The sequence below is a fragment of the Bos taurus genome, chromosome 3 (assembly GCF_002263795.3).
Source record: "Bos taurus isolate L1 Dominette 01449 registration number 42190680 breed Hereford chromosome 3, ARS-UCD2.0, whole genome shotgun sequence".
NCBI lineage: Eukaryota > Metazoa > Chordata > Mammalia > Artiodactyla > Bovidae > Bos > Bos taurus.
Genome location: NC_037330.1, coordinates 105,406,729 through 105,434,312, shown reverse-complemented (window position 1 = coordinate 105,434,312; position 27,584 = coordinate 105,406,729). Strand labels below are relative to the sequence as shown.

The 27,584-nt window shown below is 56.4% G+C and overlaps 1 protein-coding gene across 1 annotated transcript in view; it reads left to right on the top strand.

The window, feature by feature from the left end:
• Positions 1 to 887: 887 nt before the first annotated feature.
• The window catches only part of KCNQ4 (potassium voltage-gated channel subfamily Q member 4), a 58,794-nt gene continuing 32,097 nt past the window's right edge, over positions 888 to 27,584 (top strand). The window contains exon 1 of the mRNA XM_024990216.2: positions 888 to 1,216. Within this exon, the coding sequence (XP_024845984.1) occupies positions 903 to 1,216 (314 nt within the window). The 5' untranslated portion in view covers positions 888 to 902. The remainder of the gene's footprint in view (positions 1,217 to 27,584) is intronic.

Here is a 27,584-nt window from a genome sequence, read left to right as displayed (position 1 = left end):
TCCAGGCAGGAGCGCGCCCCGCCACACACTGCGCGGGCACGCTTAACACACCTCGCACCACGCGCACCGGGCACAGCCGACGGGGCACACCTCGGGACACTGCCACCCTCAGCGGGCGGGACCCTGCACACCGATCCACCTCGTGCCCCCGCCCCGCCCCTCCTGACTCAACCCCACCAGCTCGAGGAGCCACAGCCACCCACTCGGCACACACAGCGGGCACGTCTGCATCCACTCGCACCTAAACTCCGCGGGACGCGCGTCCCCCACCGCGGCAGCGACTCCTCGTTCCGGCGACCACACCGGAGGCGTCCCGCCCGCCCCCAGCCCGGCCTTCGGGTCCACGCAGCCCCGCGAAGCCCGGCGCGCGGCTCGCACCCGCAGGCCGGCCCCCGGGGGCCGCCGCCACGCGGTCCGGTCCCCGCCCCGACTCGGCTGCCTGCGCGGCAGGGGCGTCCTCCCGCCGCCTCCCCGCGCGTCCCCTCCCTCCTCCCGGCTTCGCCGGCTCGCTCGCTCCCTCCCGATTTGGGAAGGCGGCCTCGGGGCGGGCGGGGGCGGCGGGGGCGGGGCGGGGCGGGGGAGGCTGACATGTGAGCGGCGCGCCGGCGGCAGGTGGAAAGGCGAGCGGCATGGAGCGCGTAATAAGAGAGTTGGAGTCGGAAAGAGCCGCCCCAGTCGCCGGGGAAGCGGGCGGTCAGCGCGGGCTCAGTCGGCCCCCCGACTCCGAGCGCCCGCCCCCGGCCCCGGAGCGGCCCCGGCCCGACCCCTAACCCCCGCCGACCGCGCCCGCCCCGGGCCGCCCCGCCGGCCCCGGGTCCGAGCCATGCGCCTCTGAGCGCCCCGCGCGCGCCCCCGCTCCGGATCGGACCCGGGCCCCGGCCCCTTCCCGCCCGGCGCCGCCCATGGCCGAGGCCCCCCCGCGCCGGCTCGGCCTGGCCCCCCCGCCCGGGGACGCCCCCCGCGCCGAGCTGGTGGCGCTCACGGCGGTGCAGAGCGAGCGGGGCGAGGCGGGCGGGGGCGGCTCCCCGCGTCGCCTGGGCCTCCTGGGCAGCCCCCTGCCGCCGGGCGCACCCCTCCCAGGACCAGGCTCGGGCTCGGGCTCCGCCTGTGGCCAGCGCTCCTCCGCCGCGCACAAGCGCTACCGCCGCCTGCAGAACTGGGTCTACAACGTGCTGGAGCGACCCCGCGGCTGGGCCTTCGTCTACCACGTCTTCATGTGAGTTTGCGACCCCGAGTCCCCGGCCGCGCCCTCGCGCTGCCGCCCCGCGCGGCCCCTGCTGGAGCCTGGGCCCTGAGGGGGACGGCCGCCCCGCCCTGGCTCCGCCTCCTGTCCCCCAGCCCCGAGGCCGGCCGACCCTCATCGCTCTGCCCCCAGACCTGAGCCCGATTTCTGATCCCCTTCAGCCTGATCCTAATTCCCGCTCGCCAAGTCCTGACCCTTGCCTGACCTGGCTTCTGACCTCCCCCATCTCAACTCCTTATTTCCACCCTTTCTCCAACCCCTGCTCCTCTGTTCCAAGTACTCCCCACATCCTGCTTATTGTCCCCCATCTCTCTCCAATCTGGAGCCACTAAAGTGTGGCTCCCTCTTTTCTCTTCCTCACTTCTGTCTCCCCGTGTCCCAGACACAGAGGACCCTTTGGCCCTCCCACACTGTCACCTTCTCCACAGCTCTGTAGCTGCAGTAGGTTCCTACCTGGGCTCGCCCCAGAGATGTCCCTCTCCAGGGACGACCTCCACTCCACCCCAGCACTGGCCCCCAATTATAGGTGTTTGGGAGTCCCCTTGAGCCACCAGAGTTCTGACACTGGCATGTGCTGACTTCTGCGAGTCTTCACTCAGTCTTCCCTTCCACCCTCGTCTTCCCTTCCACCCTCAACTTCCCCGTGGCAGCAGTGGGCCATGCCGCCTGCCCTGTGGGCTCGGCCAGCTAGCCTGCCCAGCTCCCGGCCGCACCAGGGAGAGCCAGGCCTGGCTCTGAGCACCCCCAGGGGAAAAGAAAGAGGAGAGGGGTAGGTGTGGAAACACTCAGGCTGCGGGCCCCCTCCTCCCTTCACCAGGCTCCTACAACTTTCAAAAACACTGACCCTTCTTGGATGTAAAGAGTGAATTTTGGCAGCTTAGAGCTCTGTCTTGGGGGACGGCCTGGCCCAGCCGGGAACATGAGAGGCCCAGCAGATATCAGTTGAAAGACTGGGCCTGTCGCTCGGACGCTCAGAGGTGCCCGAGAGAGAGAGACAATCCCTTACTGCTGCCCCCAGAGAGGGCCTTCTGGTCTTAGGGTCTCCGGGGTGGTCCCCTTGCCTGTCCACTGGACTATCCTACAGTCCTTCTGCCTGTCTGACTGTCCTTCTGCCAGAGAGAGTCTCTGTCTGTGTGTGAGTTGTCCTGTGTCTCCGTCTCTCCTTCTGCTAGTCTGTCTTCACCCCTCTGTTGACCTGTCCAGTTATCTGTGTGCCTGTCTGTCCATCTGCCTATCCACCTGACTCTCACTCTTCTGCTCGTCTGTTTCCACCTGCCTTTGGTCTGTCTTTCTGCCTGACCTGCTGCTGCCGGCTTGCCTGCCTCTGCCGAGTCCTAACTGGCCCACAGAATTTCCGACGGGAGGGGAGGAAATGCTGGCAAAGGAGCCCCCTGACCACATGGAGGGTAGAGGAAGGGCGCTCTTTCAAGCCTGCATGTTCCCTTTTTTGCACCTCGGCGCCAGCCTGCGGGGATGACAGCCATGGCTTGGTGCAGGGACCTCGGGTGGGCCAGGTGGGGGTGGGGCAGAGAGTTGAGATTGCTCTAGACATGAGGTCAGACTTAGGGTCAGGGTCAGTGGTTAGGAGTAGCCCAATCCCCAGTGCCCATTGGGAGGGCCTGGGTGAATTTTTCGCTGCAGAGAGCGCTGTTGGAGTGCTGCGGGTTCTGTGCTGGGGTAGCAGGGACAGTGGGATCGGGCATGAGGGTGCAGGGGACTGCAAATTAAGAGCCTCTGCATTGACATCCCCTTGCCCACCCTACAGCCTGGGTGCTCGTGGAGCCTGAGACTCTCCGCGGGCCCCACTAGGGACATGACTTTTCCAAGGCAAGGCTGGGCCTAGGGAAAGCGCTAGGGCTCTGAGGTGGGGGTCTTTAGTCCCCAGGCCTGGCCTCTCAGCCCCTGTAAAGGTCACTGGGGGTGAAGGACCCGCCTCATGTCCTCTGGCCAACACTGTCTTCCCCTCCTCTGGAGGGGCCGCTCCTTCCTCTCCAGGAGCTAAATCTGCTGGTACCTTTGCCCCACATCCTGCCCTTTCTGGATGCCAGGAATGCCCTGGCCAGGACCAGGCTGGTTCTGACCATTTGTCCCCAGGAGCCCAAGGCTGAGGCATCTCTCGGGAGCTCTGGGAGATGAAATGCGGCATGAAAATGTCCGGATGTTTGGGGATCTCGGGGAACTGGTCATTCATCTTAGAGGTCATGGGGTGCTGAGGGGTCAGGAACCCCACCTCTTGCATGCTGTGCAGTCTTGGGCTGATGGCCACAGGTCTCTGAGCTTTAGATCTCTGGGCCATCAGAGTGGGGAGAAACCCCAGCCTTGTGGGCTTTCGACTTGGATGAGCAATGAATGGGAAGGACTTTGGTGAGCTGCAGGGGCCTTCGGGAATGTGAGGGATGGATGGTATTATTGGGCTTGGGGGAGGGGGCTGCTTGGGAGGCCTCTCCTGTTCTTGAGGAGCTCCAGATGGGGGTCACTCCCTGCAGGGTCTTGCGCGAGCCAGGAAGTGCTTCCTACCATTGGACTTCGACTCCGATTGTTCCACTTTTGGTCAAAATCCTTCCCCCATCCCCAGTGACCCTCACAGGCAGCCCAAACGAGGGGAGTCCAGGGTGCACAGGTAGCTAGGACCCCCTTGTGGGAGACGTGGGCCCTGGTGGGAGAGGCCCCAGCAGGGAAGCCTCTGGGAGAAAGACTCAGAGAGGAGGGAATGGAGGTGAGCAGGCCCTTTCACCCTAGGGCACACCTTCCTCACACCTGCCAGCCAGGTCCCTCTGGGCCCCACCCAGAACCCGCACCTTCTCTGGCCCCTGAGGTGTGGGCGATTGCCCAGAGGACCAGCCCTAGTTCCACCTCTTCTGCCAGCGACTGCAGCCGCTGGGAAGTGGGAACCCCCTGACTCCTGTCTTCTCGTTGAGATCCAGAAAGAGAGACTGCTAGCTCTGCGAGCCCTTCTGCCTCCCTCCAGGCCCTCGGTCCTGTCACCAAGCCCCCACTCTCCTCCCCTGGGCCCTAGGCCTTGATTTCAGCCCTCAACTCTTCACAGCCCCCGCTCTCTGGATTTTGAGAAACACGACATCACTGCCCATCCTGCTTCCGAGCCCTTGGAAGGGATCTTTGCTCCTTGCTGCCCGCTGCCAAGGGCCACGCCGGCCTCCCTTTTGAAGTCAGAGGCTGGAAGGGGCAAGTCCAAGCTGCGCTGCTGTGGGACTCTTGCAGCTCCCAGCCCCCAGCTGCCCCACGAACTTTCTCTAAGTGAAGGTTTACACTCTGTAAACATCCTCCGGCAGCCTTGTCCCTGGGGTCAGAAGCTGTGGGAATGGGGAGGGAAGGAGGCAGCGGCAGCTCCCGAAGCCCTCAGCCTCCCAACCCCGGCGTACCCCCCCCCCACCCTGACTGTCTGAGAAAGAACATGGCCAGCAAAGGGTGCCCAGAGCCCACCGGCCTCCCTGGGAGATGGGGCCACACATTTTGACAGCCCCATTTTGTGGATGAGAAAACCGAGGCTCTGGAGACCCATCACACAGTAGATCAGTGGCAGGTGCAAGGGCTGGAGCCGAAGACTCCTGACTCCCTGTGCAGGGTCTCCCCACTGCTCCCTGAGGCTGCCTGGGTTGGCTCTTGAAGTTTGAACTGAAATTGCTGATCACGTGTGGATCATCAGTTATGTGCCGAGCACCGAGCTAAGCGTCCTCTATAAACCACTGTCGCTGTGTCCTTCAGCAACCCGGCAAGGTGGGTGCTGGTGTCCTCCTCGTGCTGGTGAGGAAACTGAGGCTCAGGAGAGGTCCTGCAATCGGCGTGGAGGAGCCTCAGCCCAGAGCCGGGGCTGCCCGCACTGTCTTCCTCCTGCACCTCGCCTCCAGCCTGCACCCCAATCCTGGGTTGCTCAGAAGCTGTGCTCCTGCGCCCTTGTCCCTGTGTCCCTAGCACACAGGCAGTGGGGGATAGGGAGGCGGGCAGTGGCAGGATTTTGTGAAACTGGATGGCAATTGCCCGGCCTCGCACATGCAGTCACACTTTGGTTGTGCATGGCAACAGTTCTGCACACACACATCCCCACTATATGCCCATCGGTCTGTCTCACGCACGCACTCTTGGCAACTTGGACACACCTGCCCATGGATGTCATAAGAGCACACCCAGCACACATCCAGGGCAAAGAAGTCCAATCACAGCTGCTCCCACCTTTTCTCTGTCTTCACAGACACACACCTGGGTCTGCGCAGGGCAGAGCCGGTCCCATCTCCTGAGTTTTCTGCCCCTGCCTGTCCACAGTTGCAAGGGTGCCCTTATGGGTCTGTGTGTGTTTCTTCATCTGCCTTGGGCAGCCCCAGACCCATGTGGAAGGGGTGGCTGACTTCCTAGCACTTTGCCAGGCTTTGCTTCTCCTGAAGGGCCCTGTGGTGCACTGCTGGGTTCACTAAGTCACAGAAGGGGGCAGGCACTTGCCCAAGGTCACAGCTGATGAGTTGGTGGTAGAACTGTGCCTGGAACTGAGGCCTTCTGCCTCTTAGATCAGGACTTGAATGCTTTTGTTTATTTGGCTGCACCTCACACAGGATCTTCAATGCAGCATGCGGGATCTTTAGTTTAGTTGCAGCATGTGGGATCTAGTTCCCTGCCTAAGGATTGAACCCAGACCCCCTGTATTGGGAGCACAGATTCTTAGCCACTGGACCACCAGGGAAGTCCCAGATCAGGATTTTAGATACTATTTTTCATCGCTCAGCTGATCAGGAAGATTGCTCCAAGAACTTGGCCCTGCAATGGCGAAAGTCTTGGGTTGTGACCCACATTTTCTGTACTGCTGTTTTTCAGTCTCAGTCCTTTAGGTTGGTCTTTGTAAGAAGGGAAGTGGAGAGGCTATCCTGCTAGCCTTCCAGCCCTTCTTCTCTCTCTCGCCCTTCCCCTTCCACTCCTTTGCTCCCTCCTTTCCACATTCTCCTTGAGGGGTCACTGGAGCATGTTGGATCTCTTATTGTCTACTACCCTATCCCAGCTCCATGGTACATTCATTCTTTCCATCGAGGAAGCCCTGCTGGATGTCTAACTTCAGTGTCTGTTGCTGCAGATATCTATATTTTCAGAATGTTGGAGCCAGGAGAGTTTCAAGAGGTGGTTCTTCTTAGGCTGATGGCAGCACTTTGAGTGGGTGATAAATTTAAGGTTCTCAGAGCCAGTCAAGGGAGCTGAAATGGCCTGGGGAACAGGGAGAGAGGAGGGCTCTGCAGACCCAGAGGAGGCCATGTGGGGAACTTCTCCAGACTTGGAGAAGCCAGCTGGAGGTTTTCTCAGCTCCTTTCCTCCGCCCCCATGCACACCTGTGGGTCTTTGGCCAGGACCAACCTTCTTATGGGCTATGGGGCCCCGGCAGGGAATTCTGAGTGTTTGACAGTTGTGGGGCTGAGATGGATGAATAGGGGGAACTTTTCATTTCCCCAGAGGTTGCCCCACCGAGGTTAAGAGTATGGGATCTGAGTCTGCCAGATTCGGGTTCATTTCTCCTTCTATTCTTGGCAGTTATGTGTCCTTGGGCAAGTTACTTAACCTCTCTGAGCTTCTGTTTTCTCATCAGAAAAAAATAGGACGCATAATACCTGCCTCTAGAACTGTCAGGGCCAAGTGAGGGGGAGCACCTGAGTATCACCATTATTATTATATTGTTGTTGTTGTCATCGCGCTCCTCCCCAGGGAGATGTTTGATGGATGTCCTTGTCGGCACCGTGAGTGTATCTGGGTGTTCCCCAGGACAGAGCAGGAGCTGCGTTCCCCTGGGTTGCGGGGTGAGCAGCTCGGCACGGGGAGCCTGAGGACGTGTCTGTGGGCGTCTGAGGAATGCTCCGCGGCACTCTCTCTGTTAACCCTCTCAACCATTACATCAGCTGGGCACCAGTTATGCTCACGCCCACTCGAGGAAAGTGGGGCTGGTGAGGGGACGTCACACACCTGCTCAGGGTCCTGCAGCTAGTGAGATGGTGGCTCCAGGACGCCAAGCTGGGTGCCTAGCATCTCACTGACAGTTCCTTCCTTCACTTGACACATAGAGTTAAAGAGCGTCAACTCTGTACCAGGTCTGGGGAGGCAGAGGGAGACCGAGCATGTCTGCCCCAGCCTGGCGGTGGTGGTGGGGGCTGTCCAGTGAGGAGGCTGTAGAGTCTGTCTGGACCACTGGGCTTTCCTGCCTCCTCTCTCAGGGGCTCCCAGAGAGGGTGGAGGTGTGTGCCTGTCTGCGTGCATACAAAGAGGAGGGCATCCATGAGAGTGTTACTGCACAGCTGAGGTCAAACCCTGCAGCTAGCCTGGCCCCAGGCAGGCAGAAGTGGAGTTGTGGGACCCAGGGGCATGTGCAGGGAGGGGAGGGCCGCCCCCCCCGCCCCCGGCCCCTGCCCCTGCCCTGCTCTCTCCTGAGCTTGCTGTTCTGTGGATAGGCACAGGGCATCCCCAAGGAGATTGAGAGGTCTCAGTCCCAACACTTGGCTGGGAGGATGCCTGCCCCCTACTCCACCCCAGCCCCTGAGCCTCACTGTCCCCCTCTGTAAAATGGGGCTAAACGGGAAAGTGGGCTGGTAAGGGCTGCCTGGCACAGTGGGACTCTGGATGAATGGGAGGAGCCTCTGTCTCAGACCTTCAGCCTTGTAGGGTGCAGGGTGGTGGGAGTTCTCCAGCACATTCTCCCTGAGCCCCCCCGCCCAGGAGTGGGCTGCACTGAGAAGGGCACTCAGAAGACTGCCTGCCTCCAGCGGGGACCCTGAGGGGCTGGGGAGAGGGTGCTGATCAGACTTCTGGGGCCCCTATAAAGCCCCCACTGCAGGACTCCAGGTTTTCTGGGCAACTTTTGTCCCTCAGGCAGGATCTGCCTTCCCTGGGGGTTGGCACCTGGGGGGTAGTGAGAATAGGAGGGGCAGCCCCAGGCAGCAGACTAATTGAGCTGGGAATCCGTGGGCAGTGCCTGAGGGAGGGAGGCGAGGGAGCAGGGATTCAGCGATTCTTTCCTTTCTGAGATTTGGGGAGCGGTGGGTGGAGTGGGGTCTCCAGCCCAGGGGGCCTCCCTAATCCCTGCAGGGAAATCTGGGGAAGACTTTCTCCTGAGACTCCTCAGACATCCAGGCCAGGCAGCTGGGGAAGTTGGGGGGAGCTGGAGATAAATGGACCCACTGAAGCAGGTGAGATGGAGGTCAGACAGCAGGAAGGACTAACTGCTCCACACCAGGAGGCAGAGTGAGATTCCCTGGGGTACCCTTTCCAGTGCTGGGGAGCCCATCTCAGGCTGGGTTGGACAAGATTTACTCTGCTCATTGTCCCCATCAAGCAAGTGGCCCCTCACAATGTGATGGAAGGAGAGTGGATGGAGCTGCTTGAGCCCCTCTGTTGGGGGCGGGGGAGGAACAGATCAGGCACCCTTGAGCGTTTAGGGAGGGTGGCCACAGGCTACCTCTCTTCCATCCTTGCTTCCCTGCTGCTCCTCCCTGGGAGCCTCAGGCCCGTCCAGGTCACTGTCTTTGGGTTTATTTTTTGCTGGGCTTCGCTGTCCCCTGGGAGGGGAGGGGTAGGGAGAGAAAAAGGGAGAAGGAACTGCTCTGTCAGCACAATCCCGGCGCCTCTGCTCCTGCCCTGCTTGGCCCGGCTGCCACCCTCTTCTGGAAGGACCCGGCCCTGGGGACAATGGGGCCCCAGACCTGTGTGGGACCACCTTCCCTGGGGCAAGACCAGCAGGTCTGGAACAGGCCTTTCTCCCCTCACCCTTCCTCCTGCCACAGAGCATCAAAACCAGAAGTGCCTCTGAGCTCAAGCAGGTCATGGCTTCACTTCACAGTTGGGGAAACTGAGGCCAGGAGGAAGAACCCAGCACACCTGGGGCCTTCTCCACCTCCCCTCCGCAATAGATGAGAGTCATGCCAAAGTCGCTGAGAACAGAGGGAAGCTGCCTGCCAGTTCCACCCTGTCCTCTGAGAGTTGGGGGCAGTCCCTGATTTCATTTACTCATCTAATCTTCCAGCCTCTGGGGGCTGGTAACCATCTGGTGGGAGAGACACAGGATGGAAGAGGAACACATGAACCATGCCTCTCCCCCCAACCCCATGCCCTTTGTCTTCCTTTTTGTTGAAAAATAAATTAGCCCCATTTTACAGATAGGGAAAGTAAGGCCCAAAGTCAATATAGCTAATAAGTTGTTGAAACAGGATTTGAACCCAGGATGTGGCCCCTGGGATTTTGCCCTGCTGCCTCCTTGCTCGCACAGGCCCTTCCCTTGGGCTCTTCCCAGGGTTCTGTCAGCTGCCTCCTCCTTCTGCTCCTTGAATATCAGGGCTCCTGGGGCTCTGTCTTGGGTCCTCCTCTCCATGTACAATTTCTGTGTGGGTGAGGGTGTGTCTCACATACTCCTCTGACTTGGGGCGGTGGTCACCTCTGTGATGACAGCCTCCCACTCTGCAGTTTCATTCCTAAGATTCCTGTGGACCCCTTGCCTCTTCATCCCCAAGGAACCTAAGGCTTGGCATTTGTCTCCAGATCTCCCCTCCCCTCCCCAGCAGTGACTTCTCTACCCCTAGGGCCCAAGTCAGGAAGCCCTTTCTCAAGCATCCTTGGCTCCTCGCCTAAGAAACAGCTTGGAGTGCGCCCAGGTGTGCCTTTAATACTCCAGATGCTTTTCCTTCTGCCTCAAACTCCCTCCCCTCTCCCGCCCACCCCATCATCTAGAGAACTCCTATCTTTCCTTCAAATCCCAGTTTGAACCACCACTTCTCCTTGGAATCACTGCACGCTCCACCTGAAGCTTGACTGGGGGCCCTTCAGAGACCCCTGAGCTCTACTCACCCACCCTTGTGTGTTCTGGGCTCCTCTCGGTGGTGGGGGTTGACCACAGTTCTGGGTTGGTAATCAGTGAATGTTTGCTGAGCCAGGGAATGAAGGTGACATTGAGGCAGGCTGTAAGGATGAGAAGGGTTTTGCTGATTAGAGAGGAGTGGAAAAAGGACCCCTAGGTCCTCTGGGTGCAGGCAGTGAGCTGGAAATGCTTGTGATTTTTGTCCTGAACGCGCTCCAGGTGGCGGCAACAGCTAGAGAAAAGGCTTTGAGGTGGTAGTCTGCCCCTCTACCCTCTTCGCCCCAGGATCTGCAGAGTCGCGTGTGTCCAAGGCCCTGAGGGTCAGGCTATAAAGGTGGGCTTTACCCTGTGGATGACGGAGAGCCATAGGCAGGTCAGGGAGGCACCACTGGCTGGGAGCCCGGGCTTGATTGATCTCTTCTCAGAACTAGGGCTCTGCAAACATGAGACCACTTAGCTCCCCAGGTACTGCTATGTGGCAGCAGTATTCATGTTCCCATTTTGCAGGTAGGAAACCGAGGCTCAGAAGGCGGGAATCATGTGCCCCAAGTGACATGACTTGGTGGAGTCAGGACTCAAGCCCGTGTTTGTGTGACTCCCAAGCCCAAGCTCCAAAGGAGTCTCACATGCGTCAGCAGACCCAGGCTTTTTTCAGTGACCTCAGGCAAAGCTGAGAGAACTAAGGACAACGTGGTGACTTTTTCATAAAGCTAAACTTATTCCATTTAAAGGACTGTCATTTAGTCTGAGATTATGTCCTTTCTCTTATGAAATGATGGGCCTGGGAATTTTTTAAAGAATGTCCTTACTTGGCGAAATAAAAAAGTTGACAACCTCATGCAGTCCCTAAATTGTTTTTGAAAATTCTACCCGTGCGTGAAATCCCTGAGTCTGGGCGCCATCCTGCCTCCTCCGGTCTGAGCATTGGGACCGGAAGTGGGAGGAGTCCAGGTAGGAAAGGAAGGATTAGAGGGCTGGGGGGCGGCTGTCAGTCTGCCCTTTCTGTTTCTCCTGGGCCTCCGGGCCAGCCTGCCCTGGAGTACAGCGAGGACCAGCCAGGGCTCTTGCCAAGACTGGTCTGCACGGAGGATGGGGCAGGTCACCCAGGATCAGGGCTTGCCCCTCAGTTAAAAGAACACTGAACCCAGAGTCGGCAGGCTGGGGAACGGTGCCCACCTCTGCTTCTTAAAGGCTGTGTAACCTCAGGCAGGTGACTCAGCCTCGCTCAGGCTCTTGCTTCCCATCATCCATGGAGAAGGACAATTATCATCTCTGCCTGCCCCCAGCATCAAGTGCCTCATGGACTATGAAGTGCTGTGAGGAACAGAGGGCCTCCTGTACTTCTACCCTCCCTTCTCCCCAGCGCATGCTCCCTCTTCTCACCCTGGCCTGAAGAGCATGTATTCCAGACTGGCAGTTCCTTTCCTCAGGAGCCCCTGCAGAGTAGCTGGAGGCCTTGGGGCAAGGTGGGGGGGTTCTCTATGACAACCTTACTGGGGCCAGGCTGAGAGACCCAGAGTTCTAACGTTTTTCATATACTAATGAGTTTCATAGTCTAACTTGTATGGGGTGTGGTGCCAGATGTGGGGTATTTTCCACATGCTACTGTACTTCATTTAATCCTTTTCAGAGCCCTTGGAGGTAGGCACTGTCATTACGCTATTATATAGAGGAGGATGCTGTTCTGTGCTTATCGCTCAGTCGTGTCTGACTCTTTGTGACCCTATGGACTGTAGCCTGCCAGGCTCCTCTGTCTATGGGGATTCTCCAGGCAAGAATACTGGAGTGGGTTGCCATGCCCTCCTCCAGGGGATCTTCCCAACCCAGGAATCGAACCAGGGTGTCCTGCATTGCAGGCAGATTCTTTACCAGCTGAGCTACCAGGGAAGTCCATAGGAGAGGATACTGAAGCTTAAATGGTCAGCATGTGCCCTGTCACACAGCCACTAAGTGGTGAGTATCCAGGAGGACCGACTTGAAGCCTGAGTGGGAGGGCCTCTGTGATGTGAGAAGGTGGAAGCAGGTTCACCGGGCCCCAGTGGGCAAGCCAGGGTGGAGGACACTTGCAGTATACACGGGGAGTGTGGTTTGGGCTGGGAAAGCAAGACACACCATCTCGCTGGGTGACTTCAGGCAGTTACTTCCCTCTCTGAGGTTCAGCCTCCCCTGTTGCTGGGCCTCCCAATAATAATAAAGGTAATAAGAGCCTGTGCTTATGGAGGACCTGCTGTGTGCTGACACTGCTCTGAGGACTTGCTGGTTTTTCTTTCACTTTTTCAGTGACCAGAGGAGGTAGGTCCTATGGTTATGCCCATTTTTCAGATGAGGAGGCTGAGGCACAGAGAGGTTGAGTAACTTGCGTGAGTATAGGTTCTGGGGCCAGGAGTCAGTCAAACCCCAGAATCTAGCTCTAGAGGCCTTCATCTTTCCCACCAGATTATTCCTAACTGGGAGCTTCCCTGATGGCTCAGGCAACCCACTCCAGTATTTTTGCCTGGAGAATCCCATGGCGGGCTACAGTCCCTGGGGTTGCAAAGAACTGGACACGACTGAGTGACCGAGCACACACATGCATACCTAACTGGCCCCCATGGGCCTGCCTGCTGGGAGGCTGCTGCAAGGACCAGCTGAGCCTTAAAGTTCAGGTTCTGTCTCTACCCCAGTTCTACACTTTCTTGCTCTTTCATTTGGGAAGCCTTGCCTGGCAGTCCTTGAGGGGCCAGGCCCTATCCCAAGAGCTGGGGACAGAGCAATGAATCTGATTCTCCCCTGCTCCCTGGCAGGAGATGTGCCAGGCGGCTGGCAGCTGTCTGGGTGGAATCCTGTGGGGGCCCAGCTCAGAGGAGCCGAACCCAGCCCCAAACTGGCGGTGACTGGGAAGGCTTCCCAGAGGAAGAGGTTTCAGTGGAGACCTGAAACGTGAGGAGTCAGAGTCAACCAGGCAAAAAGGAGGAGGGAACAGCATTCTGGGCTGAGGGACTAGCATGGGCAAAGCCCTGAGGTGGGGCTGAACGTGACCTTTGCAAAGAACTGAGAGAGGGCAGGAGAGTGGGAGCCTGGACGGCGCAGGAGGTGTGCAGACGAGAGGCTGGAGCGTGAGTGAGGCCAGGCTGAGAACTGCAGGCTGAGGAGCGGAGACTTCCTGGAGGAGACTGGCCTCAGGAAAGAACTGGGGACAGGAGTGCCATGGGCAAATTGGTGTCTGAGAAACGCCCCTCTGGGTCTAGCAAGGGAGGCGGACTCCCGTGGGGCGCTCTGGGGCTGCCACCCGCCTGGCCTCTCTTTCCCTCTGCCTTCCCCTCACGGCCCAGCCATCTGAGCGGCTCCTCTGGAGCTGCCCACTAACCCTGCCAGGGCCGGGCTGGACCTGGCCTGAAGCCCTAGGGTTTTTGCCTGTATGGAAAGTTCAGCTGCTTATGCAAAGCCTGGCCTGGGGGAAGGTGTGTGTGAATGAGTGGAGGGAGGCCTTGGAAGCAGAGTGGGTAGGTGCAGGCTCTGATGGGGGTCTGGGGTCTGTGGGGGTCCCCAGAACAGTGATCTTAGAACAGCCCCACAAGAGCACCCGAGTTTAGCCCAGTGGATGGTGGGGTACCCGGGGGAAAGGGGCAGAGCCCACAAGGCCTAGCCTGTTGAACTCCTTGCTCCCTGTCTGCCAGTTAGGGTGTGGAAATCACTGACCCCACCCAGCCCCCTCAGTCTACTGATGCAGAAACTGAGGCCCAGAAGAGGGCATGCAACAAACTTAGGCTAGTGGCAGAGCACAGGCTTAGCCCAAGAGTCCCGATTGTCCCCATCAATAATGAAGAGCCAGTGCAAACCTCTCAGCAGCGCTGGCCTGGGCTCATGTCCCCTCTGTGTGGTCTTGGGAAGGTCTCTTCACATCTCTGAGCTTCGGCCTTGGGGTCCAAAATGCTACCTCATACTGGGAAGAGCATCACCTCTCCCATTTGAGGCTTTAAGGCATGCCTGACCCATCATGCTGCTGCTGCTGCTAAGTCGCATCAGTCGTGTCCGACTCTGTGCGACCCCTTAGATGGCAGCCCACAAGGCTCCCCCATTCCTGGGATTCTCCTGACAAGAACACTGGAGTGGGTTGCCATTCTCCAGTGCATTATGGGGCTTAATCAATGTTTACTCAATGAATCTCACTGAATTCTCACAATGCTGGAGGAAGATATTTATTACACTGTTTTTATACTGAGGCCCAGGAAGGAGAAGTGACTTGCCCAAGGGCATTCAGCTGAGAAGTGGCTGATATGGGGCTGGAGCCCAGGTGTCTGGGCACCTGTCTAGGACCTCTGATGGACACGGGTCCTATTTTGAGCTCTCAGTGAAAAGCAGCTGGTGTCCCAAGCAGGCTCCGTCCGTTGGTTGGCCAAAGTGTGTGTGTGTGTGTGTGTGTGTGTGTGTGTGTGTGAAGTTAGGCTGGCTGGCAGGCTGGAACTCAGCTAGCATCAACCCCTGTGCTTCTGTGCTTGGGCCAGGCTGCAGCTGCTGCCCCATTGGGAAGGGACCTTTCCACTTGCCCTCCTGCATCAAGGTTTTTTTCTCGTGGCCTGCCTAGCTGGAGAGAAGAGCTGGTCATGGCATGACTAACAGGGCACCTGCCAGCCCCTCCCACGCTGGAGTCTGGCCATCTAATGCCTTGCACATGACAGGCATGGGGTGGGCACAGGGTGGGGAGAGGGATTTGTACTTTTCTAATCCAGGGGCTGCAGCCCTCTTCCGTCTTGGCCAGGGCCGTGGGAGAGGTTTGTCCCTGGCCGCCACCCCTCCATGCCCAGCAGCCCCAGCTCAAATCCCTGACAAGTGCCTGGCTCCTCTGCTTGGGGCCTCGCCTTGCCCTGCCCATGCTCCCCGCCCCACCCCCACACCAACTGAGGCCGAGTTGGGACCTATGGGGGCAGATGCTGGGGTGTCTGTGACTGGTGGAGATGCAGCGCCATGCAGCATCTGGGGCTCAAGGATGGGGCAATGGCAGGGAGGTTTGGGGCCCAGGCTGGGGCAGAGTTAGGGAGAGGACCTGACAGGGTGCAGAGTTTTGAGTGTTTGGGGCTAATGCTGGGCCACCCCTTCCTGGAGAAATTTGGCTACAAGTCAGGGAGGCAAATGTGTGGGCCGTGCCCCCCCCTCGCTGGGCGGTAAACACAGCCGTCTCCCAGGAGACGGGCCCAAACATCTCGGCCCCCCACGGTTATTTATACCAGGACTCCCTCTCCTTCTCAGGCCTGTTCTGGCCTCTCAATCCACTCCTGAACTGAGCGTTCTGAGTGGAGGGTCCAGCCCCTGTCAAGGCAGGAGGGCCCAGCAGCAGGCCTGCTTAAACCCCACTAGGGACTGGGCACTCACCACCTCCCAGTGGCATGTCTGCTAGAGGCACTGGGTCTTACTGATCAGAAATGTGCTCATGAAGGCCAGGGCCTGCGGAGGAAGTGGGAGTCCTGGGATGGAGCTCTGCCTTTGCTCTAAACTGCTGTATGACTGTGGTCCCTGTAACCTCAGCTTCCCCACAGTTCAGCAGGGGGAAAGGGTCCTGATGGTACAAACTTTTAAGCAGTAGATCTGATTCTTTAAAGGAAATGTGACACAGGAGTACAATATACAAATACATTAAAGCTGAGCTGCTCTGGGTGAAATCAAGGGTGGGGGTCCAGACTTCTGCCCACTCAGCCTCTATGGCCCTGCATGCCACCAACCTGGAGCCTATGCATGACCCTCCTTATTCTAGAACACACTTCAGGGGACCCTGGAGTTCCCATTTCAGGGCTAGCACAGGCCTCTTTACTAGTTCACCAGCCCAAGGTCCAGTGTTGTGTGAGTGCTCCTAGCATCAAGAGCAAATGTTTGCAGCCAGTGTAGATCAGAGCAGGCTTGAGCTGCCACAGGAATGTACCCGAGGCCCTTCCAGTGAGGAATGAGCCCAGTGTGGGAGGAGAAGAGGGCACACCAGGGGCTGGGCACTGGAGGGGAGCAGGGGCTGGCTGTCCCCTCTCTGCCAGATTCTAGCATGGGACACCAAGGAGTCAAAGATTTTAAACCTGGCCTTCCAGATCGGTACGAAGGTGAATATGTCAGGAAGGATAGAACGTATTTTATTTAACAGCTTGTTGGCTCTTATAGTGTGTGGGTCTCCATTTGTACTCTTTCCCAGTCCCACCAGTGTTCAAGATGGACTTGCATTGGCTCTCCCTCCATCCACCCACCTCTGTAGGAACGCCAAGGTGCCCTTACCCAGAAATCTCAGGCTGCAGAGGACAGTGGGAAATTCCTGTCTCACGGATGCTCAAGGCCCTGGAGACCTGGGTCTTCTTGTTTCCTCCCAGATACTGTCTGAGCTTCTACTTGGCCAGCCTGGGAGATGTGGAAGAGTCAGAACCGGCTTTACCCTTGATGGATAGATCCTAATGAGCTGTTGTTGGTGGGTTGGGAGTGGACAGAGGTAGAAACTGTCTCTGCACAAAGGGATCCTGGGGTCCTCAGAGGGGGCCAGGAATCCCAACCAGGGGCTGAGCAAGTATTCCTCAAAGCAGATCAGGGATTCTTGGGGGAAAAAGGGGACCATCCTGAGGAGAGGAGAGAACACAAAAGTCACCAAGGTAGAAATAGGGTATGGAAGGGTGGAGTGTGGGCAATGCCTAGTGTGTGTACAGCCTCAAACTCTGGGCTGAGAACCTCAGGTGGAGGTAAATCAGTGAGGGGTACTCAGACTGAAGGGGTAATTGAACTGGGGTGAGGATGGGGATGGAGTGGAGTCATGGTGGTCAGTGAAGAGGGAAGAAGGGAGGAGGAATGAGGTGAGTGCTTGGCAGGACAGGAGTGAGGGGCTGGGAAGAAAGAGTTGGTTTCAACTTTGCCTTCTGGAACCTCCTCTCCTGTGTCCTCCTTTGCTCTGTCTTGGTTTCTGCCTCTTTCTCTCACCGTTCTGCTGGGGAGAGGAGCACCTCTTCCTACACCCATCTCCCCAGATAGGTGGCAAGTGGAAGCCCACAGCTGTGTAAGAGGGAACCTGTTCATTCATTCATTCACTCAACCAATATTTATTGATAATCTGCTCATGCACCAAGCCCTGTGTGAGGTGTGGGAAAGATAGTGGTGAACAAGATAGAGAAGTCGCTTCATTCATGGAGCTTACATCATGGGGGGCTGGGGCCTAGAAACTATACTTTTCCCTGATGTTCCCCCTCTGGCTCTTTGGCCCATGCCCTTGGATGCCCAGGAGTGGGGCCTCTCTCCATTACCCACTCATTCATTCCAGCTCACCTGGCATTAGCACCCATCTTCAGAACATTGAGGAGGGGGGTTCAATAACCATGGTCCCAACCCCAGGGACCACCCATCTCCATGATGACCCTGGGGCCTGGGGGCAGCACCCGGGCTCAGGCCCTAGTCTTTTTCACTTACCTGTGACTTTGAGCCCCTCACAAGAAATTTCCTGGCCTCAGTTCTTTATAATGTGGGGCTTTGGGAAGTCCCAAGGAAGCGAGGGGAGGGAAAGACCTGCCAGCTCCAATGTTCCCCATTGGTAGACAGCTCCTCTGGCTGTGGGTAGAGGTGGAGAAGTGCTAAGGGTTCAATATCATCATCATTATCAACCAAGATAATAATATCTACTGTCTACTGTGTTCACTGTGGCCAACCTCATGATTCCTCTCATTTAATTTAGTCCTCACGACCAGCTCCCGATGGTCCGTGTATCTTCCCTCCCCATTTGCCAGATGAGGAAACTGAGTCTCTGTAAGGTGACATGCGTGGTTTGATCAGTTCACCCGCGAACCTATCTGACTCTGGGAGCCCTTGAGGACGGCGCGATGAGGGTGCTGCTTGGCACCGGGCTGCCCCTCCTGCCTCGAGAATAGTAACCCAGCCCTAGTGCCTCACCCCACCCTCCTCGGGGGCTGGCACCACCCTGAGTCTGGGCACTGGATCGACAACACTGGCCAGAGCAGTACCAGGGGCCCGATCAGTCCAGGACCCGATTTAGGGGCCTTGGCACCTCTGGGTCCCGGGGCTCTCAGTGCCCAGCAAGCGGCCTTAGTGGGTGGGCTAGCCGTGGGCAGTCAGGGTGTCGCGCCCCCTTTTCGGCCCCCGTCGATGGGGACGCGGCAGCACCTTCACACTTTCCGCTTGGCCCGCTGCTCGCCTTTCAGGCCGCAGCGTTTTCAATTGTTAATTTGGAAACGGAAAAAGAAGCCGGCGGGGCGGGGGAGGCCGCAGGGAGGTAACCTGAGCCTGAGCGCCGCCCGCGCCCCTCCCTCGAGCGGTGCTGAGTGTCGGCGACGCCCCGTCCCTTCCAGGGACCTCTGGAGCCCTGCCCACCACCGCGCCCCGCCCCTTCCAGTAGCTCCTCCCCGCACCGACGTCAGCCCCGCAGACCCCGGAGCGGGAAGGAAGGGAGGGAGGCCGTGCCGAGGGAGGAGTCCCTCCGGAACCCTCCTTGCCAGGAACCCCTCCTTCTCCCGAGGAGCCCCGCCTGCTGTCAGCCTCCTCCGTGTCCCGAAGTGAACCCAAGTCTTTCTGCAACCCCTCAGAGCGGGATTCGAGCGAGCCAGATCCCTGCCTCCAAGCTGCCGTAAGAGGGATCATTGGCCCCATTAGACAGACGGAGAAACTGAGTCCCAGAGAGAGACAGTTCACTTGCTCAGTCATGCAGCCAAGGCTGAGTTCTTGAGCCTGGTAGGGGTTCGTTTCTTTTGGTTCTCAAATGTGTAGAGTTCTGTCCTCCTCAGGAGAGGAGGGGGCGCCAGGACTAGAGGTGCAATCCGTCTTCCCCCGACCTCTTCCCTCTTTCTGTGGTTAATGAGCTTTTGGAAGTCCTGCTTTGATCTACCCTGACTCCTCCTTGCTATCATTATTCAATTATAGAGGAGTTTTGGAGGTTGAAGGGCTTCCCTGGTGGCTCAGATGGTAAAGAATCTGCCTGTAATGCGGGAGACCCAGGTTAGATCCCTGGGTTGGGAAGATGCTCTGGAGAGGGGAATGACTACCCACTCCAGTATTCTTGCCTGAAGAATCCCGTGGACAGAGGAACCTGGTGGGCTAAGTCCATGGAGTCACAAAGATTTAGACACCACTGAGCAACTAACACACTTTGGAGGTTGAAGGAAGTCTCTCTAGACTTTCCACACACAGGAGTGCCCTGAAAATGAAATGTAAAAGACCCTTCACTTCCAGCGACTCTATAAGTCCCTTAGGATGGGCGGCTTCATTCATTTCCCATTGGGAAGCCAAGATCACCAGTCCCAGATAGGTCAGCAGAAAATGGGGGCTCTTGGAGACCTTTCCTCAACCTCCTCCTGTCCCTGAGGAGTAACTGAAACAGACACAGCTTCCCACCCCCTCAGCCGAGTGGGGCAGAGACATGATGGAGAGCCTGTTGATCCAGGTTCCTAGCTCTGCCCACAGCTCTTCCTGTGCCTCCCCTTCTGCTGCCCCCAACCCTGACCCCTTTCTTGGAACCACCGCGCAGGCCCTTGCCTTTTAGGGGACTCTGAATCAGTCGGAACCTCTCCCCTTAGAACCCGAGGAATCTGAGGGGTTGTCTGCAGACGTACTTCCAGCCTAAAGCCTAAGATCCTCCTCGCTGTCCCTCCATCTTGACTGTGGAACAGGCCAGTGTCACTCAGCAAGCCTTTCCCAGCTGTCCGAGCCCACTGGAGCCAGTCTTGCTGGATTCCGTCTGGCTGGTCCTGGATTTTGGGTTCCCACCCTGAGCATGGCTCTCAGAGCAGCAGTTGTAACCAACAGCCCCAGGTGTGGCCTGCAAGTTTGCATGCTGCTTTGCTTTTAGCAGCAAAGGCATCCGAATGCTCCTCTCCCATCATTCTCCCTCAGCCTCCCACTGGGTGAGATCCTCAATGGCTGAGTCTGCAGGACTCCCCAGGTCATCCTCCCCAGGGGGCCCAGCCCTCCCCGAAGCTCCTGTTCTACCCTGTCAGCTCTTGGTGCCCTCTGCTCTGGGAGTGCTGAGAACCAAGTGGCAGGGACTTAGCTCTCTCCCCACTTTTGACTCTTCCCTCCCTCCCCTCTTCCCCCTTTGCACAAGTTCTGCTGATTCAGAGGACAGAAGCTTCTTAGAGGTGACCCTGACCCCTGCCTGGCTCAAGCAGCTGGAGGCCTGTGTAATCCTTGAATCCAGTGCCACCCTGACACATACAGTAGGAAGCGCAGGGGCAGGTGCCAGCATGCCACCCGGAGGAAGGAAATTTTAAGGTGGGGATGAGGGGCGGGTGCCTGGAAAGAGAAGAAAAAACATTACCTACGACCCAGTTTCCCATTTCTAAAGAGAGGATTGATTGACCCTAAGGGATCTTTTGGTGACAAAATATAGTCAGTATGTGCTTGCCTCTTGTCACCTCTACTCCCCCTTGTACAGGTCACCATCATCTCTTGCTTGGATTATATACCATTAGCTTGTCAACGCGAGGCAGGGGCAAAGGCCATAGCCCACTCCCCCATCGCCTTACCTTGCCATAGTCTGTTCTCCACTCAACAGCCTGTGTGGTCTTTTGCAAACCTAAGTCAGACCATGTTATTTTCTGCTCAGAATTTCCCATCTCATTTGGACTAAAAGCCCCAAACCTCACAATAGCTAGTGGATGCTCTGCTTGCCGCCTCCACCGCCTACCACTCCCCCCTTCCTCACTCCTCTCTGGGAGCACTCCCTTCTTGATGGTTCTGGAACACACCAGGCACCCTCTGGACAGGTCTTTTACACTTGCCTTTCCTTCCACTCAGAAGCTTCTCTGAAACCTACCTGCATGGCTCACCACCTCATTTCCTTCAGGTCTCTGCCCTAACGTCACCTTCTCAATCCTGCTCTCCCTGACCACCCTCCGTAGAACAGCTCCCGACTCCCATACCAATGTTCTTTGTCCCCCTTTCCAGCTTCATTTTTCTTCAGCATCATCTGACATTTTTAACAGTGTCTTGTTTATTTATTATCTGTCTCTTTCCCATGAGAATGTAAGCTCCATGAAGGCAAGGACATTATTGGTCTTTGTGCCTGGCATATGGTGAGCACTCAGTAAACAGTGAGTGAGTAAATGCTCTGTGGCTCTGGACTTCGTGGTTCCTGGGTGTTGCTGCCTGCTCAGTTTCCCTCTGAATCCCATCTGCTGCAGGGAGGGTTGAGGTATGGAGATGGAAGCAGCCACACAGGGGAGGTGGGTGGTACCAGTCAGAGGTCCAGTGCGGGATTTGTCCCCTCTTTCAGGAGACTTTTACCCAGCTCTCATTCTGAGTTGGGAGCATGGCATTCAAGGTGAGAAGGACAGGGTTTCCACCAGCTCTCGGTCTGTGGGAGCAGGCAGGGACTCAAAGAGTGCTTTTCCCATGTTGAAGCAAATGCCATGATAGAGGTGAGTGTAGAGGTGGGAATGGGGGATTAAGGGAACAGAGGGTGGGGTTTCCACTCACCCAGCCAGGATGGAGGAGGGATAAATACAGCAGGAGCAAAGGTGAGGACGGGAGAAGGCTGTGCTTGCTGATGTGGAGGAACAATGAGCCGCAACAATGGAATACCACGTGCCAGGTGGGGCACTGAGTGTGGAGAGTCAGGTGGGGAAGGGCTTGACTTGCAGCCATGCTAAGGTGCTCGGGCCTGAGCCTGCAAGTCGATGGATTTCACACTTTAAAAAAGAGCAGGAAAGCCCTTTGTTCAAATGAAATCTTATGCCGAGCTCAGCATGTAAAACCGAGTCACCCAAATTCCACGAGTGGCTCAGGGGGAACCAGGGGGAAGTTCCCACTGACTGTCTTGTTTTCATTTCCAAAGTTCAGGGGCCTGTGTCCCACCCCTTAGTCTGCTTTCACGTCACTGGCCTCCTGCTCGGGAGCCCACGCTCCCTGTTCATTTGGGCTGTCTGCACTGCCTGGCCAGCCCTGAACAGGTGGAGAGCCCCTCTTCCCTCCTCGCTCCCACCCTTGCTTGATGGTTGCTCAGTGCACTTACCTGGTGTGCCAGGTAGCCTGGCTGGCGCGGCAGAGGGAAGCACTGAGAACAAGTAGGAGATTCCCAGTTGGCCCAGTGGTAAAGGACCCACCCTCCAATGCAGGAGGTGCAAGAGACACAGGTTTAGTCCATGGGTTGGGAAGATCCCCTGGAGTAGGAAATGACAACCCACTCCAGTGTTCTTACCTGGAAGATCCTATAGACAGAGGAGCCTGGCAGGCTACAGTCCATGGGGTCACGAAGAGTCGGATACGATTGAGCACACACATACACACACAGGAGATTTGGAGCCGGTCCAGGTGGGAGAGGATGAAGCCGTGACTCATTAAAACACCCTGTCCAGAAGACACCACCTTCCATACCACAGTGGGACCAAGACCTTTCACACTGGCTCAAGAAAAATTGGCATGTGGAGGTGGAGAACACCTACCAGAAGGAGAGGGAAGAATCCGTAGAGGCTTCGTGGCAGGAAGCAGATGTGTGGTTGCAGAGTCGAGAGGGGGAGATGAGACTCCGGAGGGGCAGTCTCATCTCTACTTCTCTCTGCACCTCTGCCAGTGTGCTTCTGTGGTTCCTAATTCCATTCCTGAAACAATCGGATTGGCTCAGCCCAACCGAGATGGAGGCAGGGGGTGGGGAGAAGACTTTCTTGGGCCAGTGTCCATCTCCTGGTGGCCAGGAGAGGGGCACAGAGCCATGTGGTACCACATGGGGTTGGCCCTTCCAGGGCTGTCAGGGCCATCTCCAAGGCTGCCCCACATTCTGTGCATCCTGTACGATCCGAAGGGCTGGGCTGAGAGGGAGAGTGGTGCTGAATCCAGCCTGTGCTCAAAGGTGGATCAGCCCAGATCAAGGGATGCCTGGTTCTTATGAGGTCATTTTGGAAGGGTCAACTTTTCATCATTTTTTTAGGCCGAAAGGAATGCCTTTTCTAATTGATCCTCCAAGAGGTCGCATGTTTTTCATAGTTTGAACTGTGCACTGGCGGCTGTCGTCCCTCCAGGGACAGCCTCAGAGACTCTGGAACTAGCTGAAGACCGGCCTTTTCCCTTCCGCCCCACAGCTGGAGAGTTACGGGGCTGAAGGGACTTTAGCTGTCACTGAGATGTCCCCCACCTTCTCGGTGCAGACAGGGAAACTGAGGCCCCATGGAGGCTTCACCCCTAGCCCTGAACCCCAGCACAGGCCTCTGGCCCAGAGAAGTGGCGGCCGCGGCAGCAGCCCTGGTGTGGGTCACGTGCTTTTGCTCCCTTTGCCATATTTAGAATCGCTGGATCAGGGAAACTTCTTCTCGTCCCAGCCCCTGAGGATTCTTGGAAAGAGCCTTGCTCTGGGGCTTGGCTGACTGCCCCTCCCCTCTATCCCCTTGCAAGAGAAAGATCGAGCCTGTTCTCCCCAGAGGAGCTGGGGCCACGGGACCACACTGCACCCCCGTCAGGAAGTGCCTCTCAGGCCTAGTTGAAGTTCCTTCTGCAGTATCAGCTCTGGTTTGGGGTTTAAGAAGCCCTTTTCTGCTGGAAGGTGGTGGGGGACATGACCTCTGCCTTCCAGGAACCTTGGATAAATGGGGACAGACTGGCCCCAGCATCCCCCAGCCCAGGGAGGACAGAACCTTGCCTCTGAGATCCTGGTCTGGAGGACAAGGAAGGGGAGACACACCCCCCAAGCCAGATGCAGAAAGGAGAGAGCCAGTTGGTGGCCAGGCAGGCTGCAGACTCTGGCAGGGCTCAGTCTGGGAGGAGGGACACTGGAGAGAGGAAGGGAAGGCAGGAGGCCCTAGGGGAAGGGAGGACTGGGGCCTGGAACTGCATTTCTTTGGCCTTGTGAGGAGGGCGGAGGGCAGGGGGTGGGGGTCCATTATCCCACACAGGCTCCTCCTTCCCTCAGGATCTTCAAGCTCTGAAAACCAGAAAAGGCCCAACCCAACCCAAACCAAAAATGCATGTCTAGAACACCTGCGATGTTCAGGGTCTTTTCTCCCATCCTCACCTTTGGGGATGATGGTCCTGTGTTCCCATTGGAGCCCTCTCCAGGGCCTGGGCAGCTCCCTTTCCCATCCTCCACACCTGCGGTTTCAAGCCTCATCCACCTCTTCAGACCCCCACCGACCCTGCTCCCTACTGAGAAGTTGATCTGGCCTCCTCTTCCCAGAGAAAGTCAAATCCCCTGATGAGGGATCTCTGGGCTTCCCCCATCTGACCCCCAATCTCCTCTCCCACCTGGTCTCTCCTGCTTCTCGCCTGTCACCTTAGAAACTGGCCGGGTCCTTTCTGCTCAGCACCAGCACTTCTGCTCTGGATCCCAGCCTCCCAGTTGCCCTGCAGACGTCATTCCATTGATCACTCCGTCTCTCTCACATCTTTAACGTCTCCCTCTCTCCTGGCTCCTTCCACTCTGCCTCTCTCATCTTAAAACAGCAACAGCGAAAAGAACACTGGCGTATTCCCTGTGCTCTGTGTGTTTCTCCAGCTACCAATTTCAGCTTCTACACTTTGCAGTTAAACTTCTTTAAATAGCTAAACCTCCACTGTCTCTACTTTGTCACTGTTCCTCTCCCTTTCTTAACTCATTGAGACCTGCTCTGGCCCTCCGTCTGTGGCTGCCCTTGCCAAGGTACCCAGTGACCAGCTTGTCACCAAATCCAGTGACATTTTTAAGATCTTATCTTGTTTGACCTCTTTGGCAGCATTGGACACTGTTGTCCACTCCCTCCTTGAAACACTTTCTTCTCTTGGCTTGACACCTCTGTCTTCTGGTTTCCCTCCCATTTCACTGGCTGCTTCTCTCCAGTCTGGTGGAGGGTCTCTCCTCCCTCCGAGTTGCTGGGGATCCATTGGGTCCTCCTGTTCCTTTTCCACATGCCCTCTGGACTGTCTCAATCTTGCCTCTTGTCTTCGGTCACCATCTCTCCCTTAATGTACTTCAAATCCACATTTCCGGCTCAGGTCTCTGTCTTCATAGAGTGTTTACCCAGCCTTCTGCATCTCAACATGTCCAAAACAGAATTCATCACCCCCATATCTACTCCTCCACGAGGCTCTCCTATCTCAGGTCAGTCATGGCACCTTCATCCATTCAGTCCCCAAACCAGAAATATGAGTCATTCTCTTTCATTGTCCCATTTCCAGTTAATCACCAAGTCTTACTTTCTCCAGTCCATCCGCTTACATGCTGCCACCAGCATCTCTTACCTGAATGATTGTGGAGCTTCCTACTTGCTCTTCCTGATCAATCTCACCTCTTGTAATCCATGCTCCCTACTGCCTCTGAGTGGTGGTCCTAAAACACAAATCAGACCATGTCATTCCCTCTTAAAATTCTTCAGGGACTTCCCTGGTGGTCCAGTGGCTAAGACTCCACACTTCCAATGCAGGGCACCCAGGTTTGATTCCTGGTCAGGGAACTAGGTCCCAGTGCCCAACTAAAGATCCTAAATGCCGCAACTAAGACCTGGAATAGCCAACCAAATAAATCTTTTTTTTAAAGAAAGTGTTTAAAAACCAAAAACCTTTTCAGTGGTTCCCCACTGCCTTCAGGTCATGTTCACAGGGCCTGAGGGTGCCTGGTTTGTCCTCTGCCCCTTCATTTTAGGCTCCCACCTGCCAGAACTACCGGCCACCCTGGACTGCCTACGGGTTCCCACATGTCTGTTGCTTGCACACACATCCCGCTTTCTCTGCTTGGTGCACTGCCAGCTGCCCTCGTCACCTCCTTCAGGTCTTCACTGATCCCTCCACTTTGGCTCTGCTCAAGCCATCTTGAGGTTCCCCCAAACCCCTGGGCACATTGCCGTCACCTTGTCTATCATGTCACCACTATGTTATACTTGTTAATTTCTTGGGTGGTGGGGAGTCCTTTATGATGCATTTCAGGCTTTACAATAAGCCTGACTGGGTGTAGATGGCAAAGAACATTTCTTAAGTGAACGTGGCTCTGAGAGGTTAGGCGCTAGCATCTTTTCTGCTGCTTGACTCTACCCTCTCAGCCCTCCCACCTTCTACATCCCTGTCTTTCCAGCCTCCGAGGATCTGCCTCTCTGGGGACATCCCCAGGGAGTCTGGAACTGAGTTTATGGCTGACCCTTCCCTTCTGCCCCACCAATGGGGAGTCCTAAGATTGACACGCCTCACCTCATACTGCAGACAGGGTGCCTGGGGCCCAGAGAGGTACTGTGGTGTGGTGGTCCAAGTGGACTTGGGTTCAGGTCCCAGCCTTATGGTTTTGGAGAACCTAGTACTCCTTTCTTCTTCTTTTTTTTTAAATCATTTTTCCTTTCATTTATTTTTTATTGAAGTCTTTATTGAACTTGTTACAATATTGCTTCTGTTTTCTTTTATGTTTTGGCTTTTCAGCTACAAGGCATGTGGAATCTTAGCTCCCCTACTAGGGATCAAACTTGCATCCCCTGCATTGGAAGGCAGTCTTAACCAGTGGACTGCCAGGAAAGTCCCTTTTTCCTTTTAAACAACAGTTTTATTGAGATGTAATTCACATACCACATCCACCTGTCCCCTTTAAAAGTGCACAATTCACTAGTTTTTAATGTAGTCACAGAGTTGTATAGCCATCACTGTACACCTCTCTGAGCCTGTTTCCCCCTCCCTAATGAGCTGTGATGACTGTGTGGCTGGGAGGAGGGGTTAGGAACATGCACATGGAGGGCTCCACTCAGTGTCTGGCCAACAGGAAGCCTGGGCTAGGAGGCACAGTTACGGGGTCATACAGCGAACTGGGGTTAAACGAGGTTAGTATGAAACCCACCTCCCCAGAAGGATTTTCCTACCCCTCCTCCTTGCTCTGTGGCTGTTTCCCTAGCAGTAATTTGAGGAAGGCCATGGAAACAGGGGTGTTGGGGTGAGGGGAAAAGGCAACGATTACAGTTGTTTAAAAGGCCTTGGGACTTCCCTGGTGGTTCACTGGCTAAGCACCATGTTCCCAGATTCCATCTCTGGTCAGGGACTTAGATCCTACATGCGGCAACTAAAGATTCCACATGTGCAATGAAGATTGAGGATTCCATATGCCGCCACTAAGACCCAGCGCAGCCAAATAAATAAATATTAAAATAATAAGATAGAAAGCCTTGAGTTGGCTAATAATTGAGTCAGCCATAGCCTCTCCCATTCACTAACCTAGTGACTCTCTAAGTGTGGTCCCTGGGGGAGCAGCATTAGAACACCCAAGAATTTTGTAGAAAGCATACTTTCAGGCCCCACTTCATACTGAATCAGATGCTCTAGAAATGGGGCCCAGAAATCAGTATTTGAATAAGCCCTCCAGGTAATTCTGCTGCCCTCTCTACTTTGAGAACCATATAGCTAAGTAAACCGTTCACTTATTCACCTCTGATCTCCTTGCTGCCCTCCTGAATGAATGGCATAGTCACAGAATGGGTGGGTGGGGGAGAGAGGCTTTCGATAGGTCTCACAATAAGCCCCAGTCAGGACTTCCCTGATGGCTCAGCTCGTAAAGATTCTGCCTGCAATACCAGAGACCCTGGTTTGATTCCCGAGTCAGGAAGATCCCCTGGAGAAGGGAAAGGCTACTACCCATTCCAGGATTCT